The sequence below is a fragment of the Anser brachyrhynchus genome (assembly GCF_964034855.1).
Source record: "Anser brachyrhynchus genome assembly, chromosome: 3".
NCBI classification, from domain to species: domain Eukaryota; kingdom Metazoa; phylum Chordata; class Aves; order Anseriformes; family Anatidae; genus Anser; species Anser brachyrhynchus.
This window is the reverse complement of record NC_137696.1, coordinates 92630276-92649070: the sequence shown is the minus strand read 5'-3', so window position 1 is coordinate 92649070 and position 18795 is coordinate 92630276. Positions and strand designations below refer to the sequence as shown.

Genomic DNA, 18795 nt, shown 5'->3' with positions numbered 1-18795 from the left:
TCCATTACAAGAAGTGTTTTACAAGCCTTCAATAAGGGAAGATCTAGTTTTTTTTTTCTTCTTCTTTTTCTTTTTTTTTCCCTTTCTTTCTCTGCTTTGCTTTGCAGAAAAGTGCAGAGCACTCTCTCTGGATACTCTGAAGCAGAACTTCTCAGGTAAAGCATTCTGGAAAGATCATTACAGCATCTGTTTCTATTTATGCAGTCAACATATCAGTAACTTGTGCAAATGTTATTCCATTACAAAAATATCAGTCTGAAAGCACAATGTATTTTAAGACTGCTTTTAACAAGTATTGAGCAATAGATGCTAACATTGTATTCCAGCAAATTGTTGAGGAATATTGGACAAATTTTAGTTAGAACAGAGTTTATCACAGCAGCAGCACATGTTTTCATAGGTATACATGTACAAGCATTCTAGATACAAAAATATGTAGACTACCCTGGATAGAGATAACCAAGAAATGGACTCCTTTCACATTTGCTGCTTTCTAGATGCACAAAATATTGCAAGTTTATAAGGCATTGGCTTCCAAGATGTTCTCCATCTTTTGAAGACAAGGTTAGTAGCTACTGTTACGTGCCCTTTCAGGAGTCTGCTGCTATCTTGCAGATGACTGTAGTGCAGTCACCAAAGACACTTCCAAACTGTTCACAAACTGACCTGTATGGCTGTCGCTGATGGACAAACATTTTGTTATTCTTTGGTGCATTAGAGCAAACCAATAGGAGCTGGGTGCTGCCAAGTTTTTCCCGAGACCAGGTTTTAGGGGAGGCAACTGCAAAGCAGTGCCATGCCATGGAAGATGCCTATTTTGCTCTTAACACTAACTGGTTGATGGTAAGTTAGTCTACAGTGTTCCCTGCCTTTTAGGTATCAGCAGATAACAGTTTTGTACCCTTTGCTGAGGATCTGTTTCCAAAGCATGCTGCCCACAGTGGTTTTCTGACCACTTTCAGGGAACAGAATTTGAGGACTATATTTTCTTACATAGTTGCTGGGTTTTAGATTCAGTATTACCATTTGTTCTCTTTTTTTCCCCTTCTCCATTAATCTGTTTCTGAATTCAGCCAGGGAAGAGGCTCCCAAACTTTCCTCTGCCATGCCCAGTTCTTCGGGTAAATGATAAACTTAACGTAACTTGACACTTAAATTTTCAGAGTTTCTGTTGCAGCTGTAGACCTAAAGGTGAGTTCTCTGTGCCTTGTGTGCTTAGAATGAGTAGAGGTTATTGAAGATAATGCATCCCTGTCAATATTTAGTATCCCTTTCCCGTATTAGATAAGGGAAAATTTTATAGCCAGTTTTGTTGCCTTCATCTGCGTGCATGAAGACATGTTTCCCCCAGGTGCCTCAGTTTTAGTGGCAGTATATTTGGAAACCTGAATGATTTAAGTGACAAAATTTACCACTTGAGACTATTTCACCTTTTTTTGGTTTTATATTTAGGGTTGAGTTCTAATCACATCTGTGTCCACAGTGAACTCACTGAAATCAATGAACTGTGGTAGCCTAAAACCAAAGTAAGTGGGATAAGGATATTTGCATTTGCTCTGAGGATCAAGAGTGCCCAGTTCTATGGCCCTCAGAAGAAATGTGTTCTGCCAGATTTTCAAAATGTTGCTTACCTTTCATGTGATGATCGCCTCTCTGATGCATCATGACTGACACATGTACACTTTACAAGTGAGCTTAGAGTACTGGTGATTGAGAAAAAGCCACTGAAGTACACTGCTAATAGGAAACATCTTTGCCGGATGGGATGGAGAAAAAGACCAAGTGCTGCATTCTCATTTACTGTGAGACCTAACTGTGGAGATCTGGAAGCACAACAGGACCATGAATTGGGTGCAGCAAAACCCATTTAAACTAGCACAGTTACACAGTCTTCTTTTATTTGTTGTGATATGCTATTTGCATTGCTGATGGTATAATGCAAGAGCTACAGCCCTTGTCCTCACAACTGTAGAGAGCAACCCAAAGAGAATAGCATAGTGCTGTACAGAGCCATGGTTGTGCATGCAGCATGTAACACCAAATGCTGCACCACAGCTTGAGGTCCTAATGCTTTATCAAGAACTTGAGATGCTTTTCTCCTGTCACATCCTCATGTTTCTTGTGTAATCAAGGATACAGACAGATTAGAACAATAAATCCAAACCGAGCCTAGCAATGTTCTCTGTTTACACAGTTCTTGGTGTTACACATTATGCTGATAAGGAGTGAGAGTGCCTTACTAGTGCCTTACTAGTTAAGGGAACACAGAAAAGATTTCTTAGCATTAGTGCTTGAGGTATTAATGCAGGATGATCTACTGATGGGATGAACGTGCAACTCTGTGGAGCAATGACAGCGTGACAATGCACACCCAAGCATACAATTGTGATGGTATTTTCTAGGTTGAATTTTAGAAAGAGGTTACTGCAGGAGAAAGAAACGTTGAAATATCTTTGAAATTGCAGCAAGTATGAAGCAGAATAACCAAACATATACTACAGGTTTAGAAAATAGATCTATACATGCAGTTGTGTATTCATATATATGAATATAAATATATATATAAACTATACATAGGCTGTAAAGCATTATCCTATTAGAAGCTGAGTAACTTAAAAGGCCTTGAGGGCACACCAACATGATCTCTGGTGCACATTTCACCTGTTTTCATAGGCTGCCAATTCTAACTAATCAGTCATTGTCCCTCCAGCTGAGAGAGTGACTGAGCACAGAGGTTGTGGTAGTCCCTTGCAATGTGCAAGGAAATGGGCTTGCCTAAAATCCTGCTGAGCGCTTACTGCAATGCAGCATCAGTCAAAAGACAAGGGGTTACTGACCCTTCTTTTGATTGTGCTCTGTGTGTCAGAGTAAAATGATTTGAAATGCTTTGCCATGCTTTTCCACTGTCTGCATAAGAGTGTGTGATGAAATCAATCTTCGGGAGTTAAAAAATGTGGGTGAAACACGAAGAAGACCCAAGCATTTGGACTCTAAAAGGCCCCTTTGCATTTGCAGTTAGAATCATGGTTTTATATATGTGTGTATATGTATCTATTGTTTTGAAATAGAACACAAAATACACTTGAATTAATTCTTCATATAGCAATTAGTTGTAATACCCAGTTTGCCTTTTAGATGAGATTATTACCACAGAAGGATAGAAAAAACACAAACAATTATTTTATGAGAAGTTTAAAAGCAGGAACACTGAAGATTTAGACATTCTTAGTCTCAGCATATTTCATTTCAGCACACCATTTGGTCTACAACACCGTCATTTTGGTGTAAGAAAACCGCAGAGAGCATGGAGTAAGATGCTGAATTCAAATGTATTCCCCAGAGTAACCATATTGAAGGTTAAAGAATGACATGAAATTAAACACTACTGTCAGTGATAAAAAAAAAAAAACAATCCTAACTGTCAACTACAAAGATGTTCACTGAAATTTCCAGATGTTTTTTTTTGTATTACATGGACAAGGCAGGACAATTTTGTACTGAAGATAGTTTTATGTCTAAAATTAAATCGCTGTTGGCAAAGATGCGTAAACACTAAATTAAGAGGCAATTTCCTGGGTGCACTGTTATATTAAATCCTTGTAAAAACAGTGCTATATGCAGACATTTTTTTCCCAGTTGAGGAAGTAAAATACATTTGTTTGAAAAACTGGCTGCCATTTCAACAACTTTATCTAATTATTTTGTCCTCTTATATTTTTTTAAGTGAGGAAAACCCTTCAAACTGACCATGAATAAAGAGTTATTGTTTGTGAAAGGTCAAATTGTCAAAAGATTTTCTAGTGGCTTTGCATTAATAAGCATGCCCAGAAGGCTGTACATTAAGAGAGCCTGGCATTTCATTTCATTCATGAGCTTAATAAGCACTGACATTTCATATTGGCAATGGACAAATTTTACAAGTCCACTGACATATTGTTCTGTATATGAAAGTTACACTATTACATTGTATATGGATATACTTGTATACAAGCTGACTGAAGAAAATAACTAACAACGGAAAAAGTATGCAATTAAAAGACTGGTCCACAATGCACGGTAAGAATCTCCATATGGGCAGCTCTGCTGACATAAATACCAGACAGAATGGTACAGTAAGTAGCTGAATTCAAATTTACATATTTTGTTGGTGACTGAAATGCCACAAAATCCCTGAATCAGGACGGTTTTATATATATATATATACACACATATATGTATATATATATATACACATATGTATATGTATACACATGTACGTGTATATGTATATACATATATGTATATATATATATATAATAGGTAAAATACTGATGTGTTTGAGGTCTTTCATTTTTAACTAGGGAACAAGTAAGATGAGGATTAAGAAAACTAATGGGGAAAAGGATCATTAACTTAACATGTCAGAACAAATGCCTTACAGCACATAATTACTGATTAATTTTGTCTTTCTATCTGTAAGACCAGAACATGAGAGCCAGAATGACCTAGGGCTGTCATTCTGTCTGCCTATATGAACTCTCCAGAAGCCAGTTATAGTGTTGAGTGAAACCAACAGAACTCCTCTACTGACTTCAGTGAAATCCACTTTCATTTACAATGAAAAGATCAAAACTGCCTGAGGCTGCTGTGACTTCCATTTCTGGAAGGCTATTTCATGTTAAAGTTCTGCACCATTTGCTATCATTTTAAAATCGTATTAAAATATATCGTAAACATGTAAGATACCATACTGAACTGAGAAGTCTAAACTTGACTGGTATTCACATCAATGAATTAAATGGAGAAACAAAACTGAGAAGCAGTGAATTTGCAAATATGAATATGCTTTTACAAAGGAATAGAGTCAAATTTGAATAAAAAATACTTTGCTTAAAACCATAGCTTCAGGAGGATTACTGGTTCTTTTTCCAGTTGTTCCAATTGCAGTGGTATACAGTTAAATTTGAAAAGTGTCTTTCATGAGTTTTAAATATGGAAGAATGTGTGAAAACAGCAACCTATAGCTTTACAAATGCCTGGAAACATGAAGCAGTAGCCATCCAAATGTCACAAAAATTCTTACATGCCACTGATGATACAGTTTTGGAGCTGCCTAGATGGAGAACATAGAACCATGAATATTATTTTTGATATATTTTACTTTCGAATCATTAGAAACAAATTCTGACAAGTTACACTACCTGTCCTTCAGAACTGAAAATATCCTCCAAATCCCTCTCCACTTTCTCTGTTTTTCTCTACTGTGTGATAGGAAAAATAAGAGCAAATTTTTCTAGGTCATGGGCCAATCAGACAAGTTTATTAGTTTGTGAAATGGTAAAAACAGAATAGAAGTCACATGATATACATTCAAGTAGAATATTGACCCAAGGACCTAAAAACAGAAAAGACAAACATGAAATTAGAAAGTTAAAACCTGTGGCTATCATAAGATCTTGTCATCAGATGAGTACTTTTAGATATGCAAAGATACATGAATCCACTGAATACTTTTTTTTTTATTCCATACTATACCACTACTTATATTTGAAAAACATGGCACTAATGGAATGAATGTCACAGAATGAAGACCATTTTATTTTTCTAAAATAGTGCACCTTGGATGTAGGTAATCTCTTTTTCTTTTCATAGTTTTAAAATGCAACAAGTAAGAGAGAGATGGAAAGTATCTAACTGGGAAGATCCTGCTAGTTTTACATTATGTTGTATTGTAAGTATGCCTTTCAATTTTAGTGATATTGATAATGATTTTGGACCAGATGCCTTAGGGCTGACTTAGCCTGTTAAAATGTAATTGTGGTTGAATTCTGAATTTGAACAGCTCAAAATACTGAGCACTATTGTGAGGGAGCAGGCAGTTTAAACACTTAAAAAACAATAATAACTACAGAGTACACTAAAAGGGATCCATATGGCTTTTTACTGCATGTGAGCAGCAAGCTCTCATCACATTTTGGCCACACGCTGATCACATACTATAAAACCTTTAGGAATTTCAGGATATCTGTAGTACTCTGAATATGTAATTCTAACTTGATCATGCACATACAATGAACTTTTTCTTAATCCTGTTTTATCTTAATATAGGCCTACTGAAATTTTTGCATTCAGCCTCATCTTCAATTTAGAGATAGCTTTATCAATATTTTCTATAATGCTTGAGAAAATCACACAGCTACACCTACCTGCTCACTCTTCCAACCATCAGACTAAAGCAGCACTTTTGTGAAAAACATTCTTTGCACATCTGAATCAGCAAGCAACCAGTGAAAGGGCACCAAGATAATCTGATGAAGGAGAATGTTGAGAGAAGTCAGTCATTTTAATGTCAAAGAAAAACAGAAAAGCAGGCAAGGAAAACAGAGGAATTCTTACCGTGTATAACCAGTGATGTGAATAAACTGGTCAGCATTCCTGGCACAAAGAACGTGTGAATTCCAATCCTGAGAACATCTGGAGCCATTCTTGCTAGAAGTAATGGGGTTTTCATTTCCATGACATTGCTGGTTATGCCAAATAGAAAGCTATTGTAACCACAGATAGCCCTCAGGTAGTTGGGAATGAACCAGAGGCAGAAAGAATCCCCAAACATCCAAAAAATTATTATTATTTTTCCTAGATATTACCAGGAAATAGTAGGGAGGGAAGAGGAATATGCAACTGAATTAATTGCTGGGCAGGAGGAAGAAATCAAAGGATGCCACTCACAACAAGGGTGCACAAACACAAGAGCAATTACTAAAATGAATGAGTCTCTTATCAGTTACACATATAGAGATGTGACCACCACATACTCGGCTGTGGTTTTTTTTTTTCATCATAGGAAAAACGTTGTGATATGTTCTGCAGTCTTCTTCTCTCAAGTGGTTCTTGAGGTTGGTAAGACAAAGACATGTAAGTATAATAGAGTAGCTGAAGTAATTTAGTGCTAGCTTTATTTTGTCCTATATTTCTGGAATAACATATCCAGAAATATTGTTTCCTCTGTGATGGTCAGTATTTGGGGATAACCCTTTACCCAGATTATATGATATGTAAGTAGCTACAGTTAAAACAAATACAATTTAAAATTCTTCTTCCTGTTTAGGAAGTCAAAGTATTTCATTATTGTTGTTGCAGACTTCATGAACACTTTTATCTGTGTTTACATTTGTTTGCCTTTTTTTTTTTTTAAATGATGAAATTTTATTGGATTTTGAAATAACAGGCTGTCTTATGTAACATGAAGGGCTTCCATTCTGAATGGTCATACTGTTTATGGTAGAGTCACGGGAAGACTGCAAAGAAAGGGAGAAGAAATTTAATCATACAGAAGAGAGAGTGATGAGTCAACACCAGAGGGAAAAAAAGAAGAAGAAAGAAGAATGCTAGAAAACACCAAAAAGGTATCTCAGTAGAAAAGACGAGTTTTGCTTGCACTGTTTGTAAATGGAAAACGACAGACCAAATTTGGAAGGTACTACAGCAAAGAAAAACCTTTTTATAACTAGTCAAAAGTTTAAACCCCGATATCTAATCCAGGCATTTCATAACTTTCCAATAAGAGGCCTGGAAATATGTATGAGGGCTTTTCTCTTAGTTCTTTTGAGAAATCTCAAAACATAATTTGAAATTCAAATTTGAGGCTTACTTAAAGACAGCTTAGTATCTTCCTGGTAGTTCTGGTCTGCTTCAAGGCCTGGAGTAACAACCATCACAGCTCTCTAATTTTCACTGGTCCCCCCATTACTGCCCATGGACACCATCACCATCCAGAATGAGCATACACCTACTACTCCTGGCTCACTTCTTCCACTGCCTGACCAAGCCTACTAAATCCCCCCTGCATGACTTAAAAGGACACCTCTCATTAATTTTACTCCTCACCTGATTTTTACTCTCCTTTCCCTAGATCTTGTACACAGAAATTTATGTGCACTTTGTGTGAGTTTGCAGATCTTATTACCTTTCCAGGAGCTGTAACAGGTTTTTATTTATTTATTTTGTAACATTGCTTTGCTCAAAGACTTCAGGTAGGTACAACTGAAGTAGCTGGAATGGATTTTAGCTATTCAGTGTTCAGGAATCTGTAGTAATGTTTAGCCTCTAGTTATGTGCATGTGATAACCAATGCAATTAACTCCATCTGTGAAATGTAAAGCTGATGGGGACAAATAAAAGAACATCAGACTAAGCTATTTATGCTACCCATCTCTTCCTTTCATGCTGAAGATGCGTAAATTTAGTTTTATACAGTTCTAAGCATGCAATGAGGAAAATTTACTCTATCTTTTGGATTGTAGGGTGGGAAATTGGCTGGAAATAAACGTAGTACAATTGCAGGCAACTCTTTAAACCCTAATCCTCAGTCCAATCTTATACAACACCATTTAAGTAGTTCCTGCTGTTTCACACCAGCAACAGTTAAAAGATTACTATTTCTTAGTAGCTATCAAATGAAACCAGGCACAAAGTGAGAAAAATCTCTACCTGCTAGTCATGAATTTTGTTTGCAATATTACAGTTAACATCACCAGTACTGCTGACTTTAATAAAACCTCTGTCATAAATGTTAAGTAAGTCCTGAATTTCCAGATCTAATTCTGTCACTTTCTATAAAATATGCAACATCTAGAAAAAGAAAAGAATACAGGGGATACTGTACACAATACTGCCAAAATAGAAAAAGCTATAAAAAGAGAAAAAGTTTTAAAGGGTATACACAATTTAGTCTTTTAAGAACTCAGTAAATAATGTACAACATCTCTCTTAGGTTAAGTATGTAGTATGTTTTGTGTACTAGAAGATTTTAAGCAAAAATAATACATACAGCTATGTGTCATTGCTAACATGGCATCCCGCCATTTTAGAGAAGGAACGCTTATTTTTCTCCTACTACTCATTTGCAGAGGTGATGATGGAACTCTTACATGCTAATGCTTGTTTTAAACATAACTCATGTTCAAGAAGGACAAGCAAGATAGTGGGCGTTATTTTCAGGAAGTTTTTGGTTTTTTTTTTTTTTTTTTAAAGCAGTTTTAGGCAGTTCATTTTGTTTTGCAGACTGATAGGTTCTAAGCCAAAGGTGAAACAAAATAATTTCTGAAAGTAGTGTTCAAAGGGTTAGTCCCAAAAGATGTTTACAAGATCAAACCTACACTCACGTACACCTACACATACAGAAGATCCAATTCTTTTTAAGTGAAAAATTACATGCTGTATGGCACAGGTAATAATGGCTTTAGGAAGAAGCAAAAGTTCTTTTTTTCCCCCCCCTTTTTTTTTTTTTTTTCTGGATTTCTAATTATATGAGAAAAATTTGTAGACAAAATCTGAATTTCTTCTACCAGTGAACTTTCCATTTGTATTACCCTTCCTAACATTTCCCTTGGTCCTGACATTTGCGTGATGACATTGAAAGTCATTAACCTATGCAGTGTATTGTCTCTGAGGATCATTTAGAAACACAACAGCTAATTTTGACCTGAGGTAACACAGCCTATGTGAGGGCCAAAGGAACTGTGGTCATACCCTGACAGTGGGGAATAATCAAGCAAGCTTGAACCTTGGGGCCAGAGAGGCCCATCTCCTGTGTCCCTCCTCCCATCCAGTGAGAAGCACTCAGGCAGTAACTGTAAAATATTGCAGTCAACACATTCTTTACAATTTTTGATCTGAAGAAAAATAATGGATCTAGTATCCTCTGCATACATTGCTCTGTATTTTTGGTAAGCCCCAACTTCTCTTGTCACTGTGAGCTGTTAGGCTACAAGGTTTTTCAGTTATGTAGCAAAACACGAAACAGATATGTAGTTTTATGTTGTTTTATGATGAGTCCCTAACCCAATGAGTGAATAGAATGAAAAATGCATGTCTTTTTCCCCCCTGCAAATGTAACGCTTTTCAACAGTAATAATAAATGTTATTTAAAGGTATGCTGTACTTTTATCAGTAGCATTGTAAGACTTCTCAGTAAGCTTTTTAAAATAGTTGTGTTTAACACTTTTTATCACAAACTTAACTTTCAGGACCATTTCACAGTTAATTCTTGTAAGAAGTGTTTTTCTAAATTTTATGTCACTCCATTAATTATAAAGCATTTGCTTTTCTTTCACTTCAAAACTCTGTGTATAAAAGCAAGAGTACAGAATGGAAATTTCTTACTTAGTACATGTGATAAACCTGCACACACAATGAGGATGGGTCGTGCTAAGTCATGGCACGTGATATTCTTGCCACTGAAAAACACAACAGAATGCATCCAGAGTTTTCCATGTGTGAGAATCTGCTATTTCAGTAGAAGGTAAACCCTTGCATTTTATGCAGCAGAACTGTAACACTTAAAAAGGTAACAACAGTTAACTCCAACTACCAGAGAAACTGCCATGTGCAATAACATGACCATGGAGTATTCTGTGCTCTTCCCTGCTTGGGGTTTCGGTGCTGTGTGATCTCAAGTGGCAGCTTTTATGTTCTTTATTCCTTAAAATGGACATTGTGATATTTACTGGATCCAGAAAGAGCAGTGCCACTGATTCAACGCTACACAGGCATTTTCCCCTTGGCTTACAGGTTGATGCTGGGCAGGAGGGAGAAATTTTCGCAAATTCTGTGCATGCTGGGTCAGGAGGAACTTGAAAGAAGGGGGTGTGTTCATTGTGCTCTCTCCGAGAGGCTTCTGGGGTGCAGGTTGGGACTTGAAAGGCCAAGGATTAAGCAAGAAGGGAGCTGAGAGAGCAGGGGTAGATCAGAGCTTCCTGTGGGAGCAGGGGCATTCCCTGCAGCAGGGAGCAAACTTAGAAACGCTGAGCATGACATTTCTGGGGACCTAGAATTACCATGTGAAGTTCTTGCCTGCCTTCTGCTTTTCTGTTCGGACAGTCAGCCAAAAATCTGAGCCAAAACACATCTGATTATTCACCCAAGAACTAATTCTACTCACGTGTTTGTAGTGACCTCTTGCATCTTACAAAGCACAGGCTTCTTAGAAATGTAAATAAAATTAAAGTTTGCTGATGTAATGCTGAGTTGGTGAGGCCAGGTTGGCTTTCCAGGCCACTGATAGATTTGAGGGAGGCATCAGCCTTACTGAGATTTTGTTGCTCTAGGGAAAAGCCTAATATGCCTGTGCCGTAAAGCTGACCCTAAAGTCTTTGTCCTAACATTTTTAATTTGCACGGTAAACACTTTCCTTATAGCTGTGCAAAACATGGCTATCATGTACATTTTTAGGGTAAGATCATGCGGACTTCTCTCCACTCAAACATATGCATGTATATATTTTTTTATTATTTTTTTCTCGTATCTCTGAGTACCATTAAATTCCTATTGTATGAATAAAATTGAATAAACAAACATGAAAAATAGTAATTTTTTAAAAAAGTATTTACAGTCATCAGATCTGCAGAAATGTAAACTTTTCTGAGCCAGAGTACACCTTGCTTGGAATAAATTATTTCATGATACATTTGTGGCTATCATCCAGACCTGTCTGTAGAACACATAGTAATTTACCTTCCATGTTTTAAATGCTGGAATTGTTCTCATTTGTGTTAGCTGGGATTTCATGTATTTATTTGTTTTTCTGGTATGTCTTTTTGCTCTGGCTTCTTGAAATTTTGAAGTTCTACCATAATACTCTGTACAAACCCTGTCTTATGCCTTTGCGTTTGAGTTTTGTTGTTTTATTTTTGTTGTTGTTTTTATGTTGTTAACCTCAAAGTCAAATACATTAAGATTTTCTTGAAGTGGGCATCAGAAATGCAAATTATATTTTTCACCTTTGATGGTCCAGAAATATTTTTCTAACAAATGAAAATGAAAAGTTAGAAAAATGTTTAGTGTACTTACATATGACTATATGTGTAATAACAACTGGATCTCTACTATTCTTTCTTATGTAAAAGTCTTTAGCACCTTACCTTGGCCAAACAGACTGTCTTGGTCAGCTTCTTCCAAAGGTAGTTCTGTTATTCCAGCCAGTTCCTTCTTCCTCTCAGCTTCAGTATTCTCATCTGTGGCTTGCAGGAGATTAGGTGGGGTAAAGCTACCAGTGGTATAAACAGCCAGAGTGATAGCCTGCTCCGTCGGAGACTCATAGTCACCTGTGACTAAGTCATTGCTAGCTGACTCATCTGCTGGAGGAGGCAAATAGGAATTTTCTGGTTTTGGAGAACTGTCAGTACTAACCAGAACATTGAAAGGCACTGTGAAACTTTGGTAACCAGTAGTGGTATCTTCTGTGGCTGGAGAAGATTTGTCCTGAGATACTTCTCTGGGGGGTTTGGTAGGGTACACAGGTTCAGATGAGACAAAATTATTATCAAAGTCTTCAGGTGCACTGATCTCTCCACTCAGCACAGGTATTTCAGTTATAAATTCATTGACCAAGACGTCTCCTGTTTGGCCCGCTGTTGCTGGGCTAGGATAACCCAAGGGGAGTTCTGCACCCATGGCATCCTCCTGAAAAAAAAGGAATTCAAAGGGAAAAAGGTTTTAAAGAGTAGTTTTCATTACCTGGACAAGCTTGAGAAGTGGGACCATGTAAGCCTAATGAGGTTCAACAAAGCCAAGTGCAAGGTGCTGCACCTGGGTTGGGGCAATCCCAGACTGGGAGAAGAACTCATTGAGAACAGCCCTGCAGAGAAGGACGTGAGGGTTCTGATGGATGAAGAGCTTGACATAAGCCAGCAGTGTACTCTTGCAGCCCAGAAGACCAACTGCATCCTAGGCTGCATCAACAAAGGAGAGGCCAGCAGGTCAAGGGAGAAGATTGTCCCTCTCTGCTCTGCCCTTGTGAGGTCCCACTTGGAGTGCTGCATCCAGGTCTGGGGCCCCCAGCACAACAAGGATGTGGGGCAGTTACAGCAGGTCCAGAGGAGGGCCACAAAGATGATCAAGGGGCTGGAGCACCTCTCCTGTGAAGAAAGGCTGAGAGAGCTGGGGCTGTTCTCTTCTCCAGGCTGAAGGCTCTGGGAAGACCTTATAGCAGCCTTCCAATACTTAAAGGGGGATTATAAAAAAGGTGGAGAGCAACTTTTTGCTTGGGCAGACAATGACAGGACAGAAGGGAATGATTTTAAACTAAAGGATGGGAGATAGAAATTAGAGCTTAGGAGGAAATTCTTCACTCAGAGGGTGGTGAGGCACTGGAACAGGTTGCCCGGAGAGGTTGTGTATGCCCCATCCCTGTAAATGTTCAATGTCAGGTTCAACGGGGTCCTGGGCAACAAGATCTAGTGGGTGGCATGACAGGTTGGAACTAGATGATTTTTAAGGTCCCTTGCAACCCAAGTTGCTCTATGGTTCATTATTATTTTTAACTTTCATTGCTAAAAAGGACAGTAATCTTTAGTAACAGGAACCTGCAAACTATAATTCAGCATGATGTTGTGGGATATATAAAACGTTTGGTACGTGCATGTGATCCTAATCACATTGCCTTTTATTTTAAAAATGATCAAAGAAAGATGACCTTTGTTAACCCTGTCAATTGCTGTTCTTTCATTGAGATGCGCTACTGAATTAGTGAACCATTGTTTCCTTGATATGTATTTTTGCATAAGAGCATTATTCTGTACATTTACAAACTTCTTCACAGTGTTTAAGTTCATTTCTCATGGTGAAATAAATAACTAAATCAACTGGAATTAACTCACCAAATCAGGGCCTGCCAGAGGAATAGTGACCATGGCCTGGATATCATTATCAAAATCACTAGGTGGTTTAACAGAGTCTGAAAAAATAAAAAAGAGGGAGAGAGAGTGAGCCATATTTCAGCAATGGCACACTGAATAGTCTTCAAACATGTAAATTCAGTAAAAACAATGTTAAAACTATTCTCCATTAAAGATGACTTTAAAAAAAAAAACACATGTTAAGAACAGAGAGGCATAAATTTCAATTTAAACTGGCAATTATTAAGAAAGCAGGCGTTTCATATGCGGTGTTCTTTGTATTCTTTATTTAGTATAAATGGGATAGGTCTGCAGAGGGCTGAACCAGGCATAGCTGGATGAATGATTAAAATCAGTTAAAGTATGAACCACTCAGTTAAATCCACATGGGTTATGATGACTCATGATATCGTGCTGTTCATTAAGACTAAATTTTTTTCAGTTTTACCCAAAGTCTATGCTATTGTTACTCCTACTGCTTTGGCTTTTGTGCCCAGTTGCTTCTTTAACCCTCTCAAAGGAGTTCTTTAAACACATATGCGTGCAAGTTGTTTTTCTGAAATTGGCACTTTCAATCTATCTTCAAATACGATATTTTAATAATAGTGACCATATTAGTTTATCTAAACATTTTTAGAAGGAAGAAAATGCTTCTGTTTCTAGATGAAACTTTCTGGCTAAGATCTGGTGTGTGTTTTAACATCATTTTGACAAATATACATATGAGAAATATTTAAAAAAATTTCTCCATTTTTAATCCATCTCCCCAAAACTAGGTCTACACTAGCTTTGAAAAAATTATTGTTGGGCTATAAAGGGGATGCTTATTAGCTGGATTACTGGACTAGATGTAGCCTTTCAACCTCCTGCTGGGGCTCTTCTGAACAAGCTTTAGTGATATCCTAAACTTGTCTTCTACACTTCCTCTCTGTTTCAGAGAGAAAAATGATTCATGCCACTGATTTTAGATTGAGATCAAATGCTCTTTAAGGTGTACCTTTGTTTCTCCAATGGGAGGTTAGATGACTTGCTCACAATGGAGGCTTAGCTTTTCAAAATCTAGGTTTTGTTTAGAAGATTTTTTTCTTTTTTTCTCTTATTAAAGAAAGGAGGCTGTCCATACTGGGAAATCAGAATGATTTAGTGAATATTCATGATATCTTTCTGTTTGCTTCTCCTCTTGTTTGTCCTAGTGTGCAAAATACCCAGACTTTCTAAACAAACAAACAAGAAAAACAGATTCTTCAATGTGATTGGAAGTTAGGCTATATAATTATATAAAATTATATTTTGCTATAAAATTTAACTTTGTTCTCTGCATCCTTTGAATGCTGTGCAGCACTTAAGAGACTGGGATACATCAGATGAAAATGATCTGTGAGCAAAGCAAAGGAGAAGGTACTGAAACTGAATAAATTTGCAAGAGCAAATTTCAGACTTGTGCCTGCTACTGGACTGCCTACTGACCGTCAGTAAATCGAAGTGTCCCAAGGTCCACTGGCAGGGACCTGTCTTCATGGAGTGCTGTGGCAACCAGTTGCTGAAGGTCCGTTACTGTGAATTTATTTGCTGATATCTCCCTCTCTTCCTTTGGAGAAAGCAGAGTCTTTTCATTTTCAACCTTATTTGATCCAATAGTTGAGATGTCATCTGCAGTGCTTTTGATTTCTGAGCCATCTCTCTCAAAGTTTACCACGTATCGTGCTATAGTGCTGCTTGATCTGCCAGGGGAAGATGCAAAAATGTTCAGTGCAGCAAAAACAGTTAATGGGTGAGGCCTGTTTTTTACAAATGAACAGAAACATTCATGCAACCACAACATATTTTCTCCTGTAAGAATTACATAGATATACTGCTTTCTAATGAACCCGTCACCTTAAAATTACTTTTGCTGTACCTTAGCTTTTTTTTCTTTTCCTTTTATGCATTCTTTTTAATTAAAATTCCAATATTGAAAGATTATAAAAATGTTCTAACATAATCCAGTCTAAGATGACTACTCAGAGACCTGTGGAGCAGGTAATATGATTTGAACTCATTGATTATTGGTTTAAACAATCATAAGTGCCTGCTAGCAGTTACTAGAAGTTATAATCACCTATTAATTATACAAGAACCTATAAAAAGGGATTAGCAAGTTCATAAAACTACAGATTATCAAAAATCCTATCGTATCAGGGACAACTTTTTTTAATTTTAACAGCCAGGAAATTCAGCTCACGTGGCAAGCAAATCACATTTCACAATGGGAGTCAGTTTTTCAAAGTTCAAATGAGTGTGTATAGCTTCTCCCTAGATGTACTTGTTCAGCAGAAGACTTGAGTCTTCCCTATTATTAATACATCACTTTTCATTTGCTAAATTTACATAATTAACATGAAAAATAACAAAACATTAGTTGCTTTCTACAACATCAAATAGCTGGAGAGAGGAATTTCACCTTACCTAGTATGTGCTATACATTTACATGACATTGCAAGAATCCAGAAAAAGAACTAGAGATTCCTTCCTTTAAAACTATGTGTAAAAGAGAAATTCTGGGAAGTTCCAGACAAATTATTCCTCAGGAACACTCCTAAGCATCAACAAAAGGCTGTAGTTTTTTGTAGGAGTCAGCAACTTCCTGCATTTTATCAAGCTGGTAACTGATATCTTTGCCATTCTATCCGGCCTGGTAACAGAGTTAACAAATCAAATCCCACATACTTATTGAAGATAATGTATATATGGAAGCACAGCTAGGAAACAGATGATCAAAAATAAAGATTTAAATATGAACTTTCCTTATTGTTTTTACTGGAAGTTTATGACTGATAGAGATCTTTTGTCATCTGAATATGAATTTTCTTAGGTCAGTTTCCTTCCCTTTAGAGAGGTCCTAATGAAATTTGTTTGCATGAACCTTTCAGGTTATAGTAAAAGCTGGCCCTGCTCTTTTATATCACAGATTTCGTACCTGAGCAGAACACAAATCAATTCATTTTGTCACATCAAGATAAAGACCTATTATTTATCTGCATTTATTACTCTATAAAATGATCTATCTTCATTATGAATTAAAGATAAATTACCCGTCTTTCTCCTTCTTCTGTCTTCATTTCATCACAGAAAAAGGGTGTGATAAAGGATTGCAAAAGAAAGAAAAACAAAGATTCATATATACTGGTAAATCACTTCCACATCAAAAACAGCTCTTGACAATTTATCTGCTGTGTGTCATCTATAATTTTTATCTCTGTGTGAAAATGACAGCCTACTCTCCGTCATTACACTGTTTCCCTTCCAAACAATGGAAAACATCATGTTTTGAGTGAAAAAACAAGAATTTTACTTTACCTTGATAGTCTGAAATATTTGAAATAGCTTTCCTATTTCTCACTACAAATGACACAATTTGAGCACTGTCATTGTTATTTTATATCTTTGTGGTGGTAGTAAACACTTTTGACAATAGTAGTAGCAACTATTACTCTTAACCATTCATGGTGCCTACTCAGATCCTAGTCTCAGGGGTAATGACCTATTAATCACCTCTGGAGGACATGCCTATATTGACCTTCTGTAATATAATGCTCTGTTATTTTGTTATTTTCCTTGATGAATTGTCTGGCACATCTCTAATGTTGTCAGTCCATCTTGCTTTTTGGGATATGCTGCTAATAAATGAGGAAATACGGGCAACGGAGAATGAACAGCAACATATCTAAGGCCTGTCTTTGCTGATCTGTAGTTCTCAGGAGCTAACTAAATAGATGATGGGCAGCAATCCTTGTCATCCTTGTTGATGAATGTATTTATCAGCTCCTGAAATCTAAGACCAATTTACTAAACAGATCACAGATCTCTCTGAGTCACAACTGAAACATATTACTTAATGTAAGTTGTAACCATGAGGTGCTACTACAGATTTCCTCAGCTGGTCATGCAGTAGCCAGCCTTCTATTTTCTTCCATTCATTATCAAAATGTTAAGCAATAATTTTCATTCTGTTTTGCTCTCCTCTCTCCTGTTTCCCAGCAATTTTGCAGAGGGAAAAGCTGGGAAGAAATATGCTTTGTCTAAAATTGCATTGTGATATGAATGTTCTTCAACATGTATTAAATATTACTAGAAGGGCTAAATGTTCCTGGTACTGTGCCATAAGCCCACATATTTCTGTGTCTTCCTTCTCTTTCTTTGTTTTCTTTTTTTTTGTTTGTTTATTATTGTTAGTAATTTGGCGTTCCCTTGACTCTTTACCTTATGTGTTATCTGTGGAAACATTAACAAATGAAATATTCAGTTTTTGAAAGAAATCGTAGATTCTCTATTGAAAAATTATACAGTAGTTTTATCAGCAGTAAACATACAAGGAAGCTAACACTAACGGAAATGGCAAGACAGAACAGGAATCTATTAAAAAATAAAGCATTTTAATTGTTTGACATACCTGGGAGCAACCTATTGGAAAACTTTTATAACTGTGAACATGTATCCTCCTGCAACCTTCTCTTTCCAAGGCACCTTCACTTTGATCTATGAAGAGCACAGGATCCATACACAAAAAAGTAGCCACCTAAATCATCATGCTCTTAACTCTCTTTGCCTTGTCATTTAAGAAATTCCTTAATACAATGTTGCTAGCAAACAAACAATTTCAAAACATTTATTACTTCACCTGCAGTAGGATTTCTAGTTCCCACAGAGAATCAAAGCTACTTCTTAATAATTCGAATGCTCATAGTCTCACTTTGAATGTGTTTGCGCTTCTCTCCATATTGTCACTGTATTGTTCCCAGAGAACTATTTTCTGTTTATAGTAATACATACTCCACTATTAATAGGTCTCTTCCAATAGAAATATAAGTCCCATTTTCTTACTTACTTAAATCCTAATACGTGGATTTCTTTAAATCCTGGAAGCTTCTCAAATATTTTTTGCATCTACAGAAAAACATAAACTCATTAATCCAGTATAATTTCTACTACTAAAAAGCAAAACCAAATATTAAATAACTAGATTATATTTTTCGTATTTTGGAAATAGCCTTAGGAAAGAATTTTAAGTGCTCTTTTTGTGGTATCAGCTTTGCTCAACTTAAACAGAATATATGGTTTGTACATGCTGCCTGTATTACCTGTTAATAGACAAAATAAAGTA

The 18795-nt window shown here is 36.7% G+C and overlaps 1 protein-coding gene across 1 annotated transcript in view; it reads right to left on the bottom strand.

The window, feature by feature from the left end:
* IMPG1 (interphotoreceptor matrix proteoglycan 1) overlaps positions 1-18795 on the bottom strand; it is a 63147-nt gene that overhangs the window by 16007 nt on the left and 28345 nt on the right. Inside the window, exons 8-12 of the mRNA XM_080583779.1 lie at positions 18520-18578; positions 16727-16747; positions 15123-15376; positions 13638-13714; positions 11901-12441 (exon numbers count right to left, since the gene is read on the bottom strand). Coding sequence (XP_080439905.1) covers positions 11901-12441; positions 13638-13714; positions 15123-15376; positions 16727-16747; positions 18520-18578 — 952 coding nt within the window. The remainder of the gene's footprint in view (positions 1-11900; positions 12442-13637; positions 13715-15122; positions 15377-16726; positions 16748-18519; positions 18579-18795) is intronic.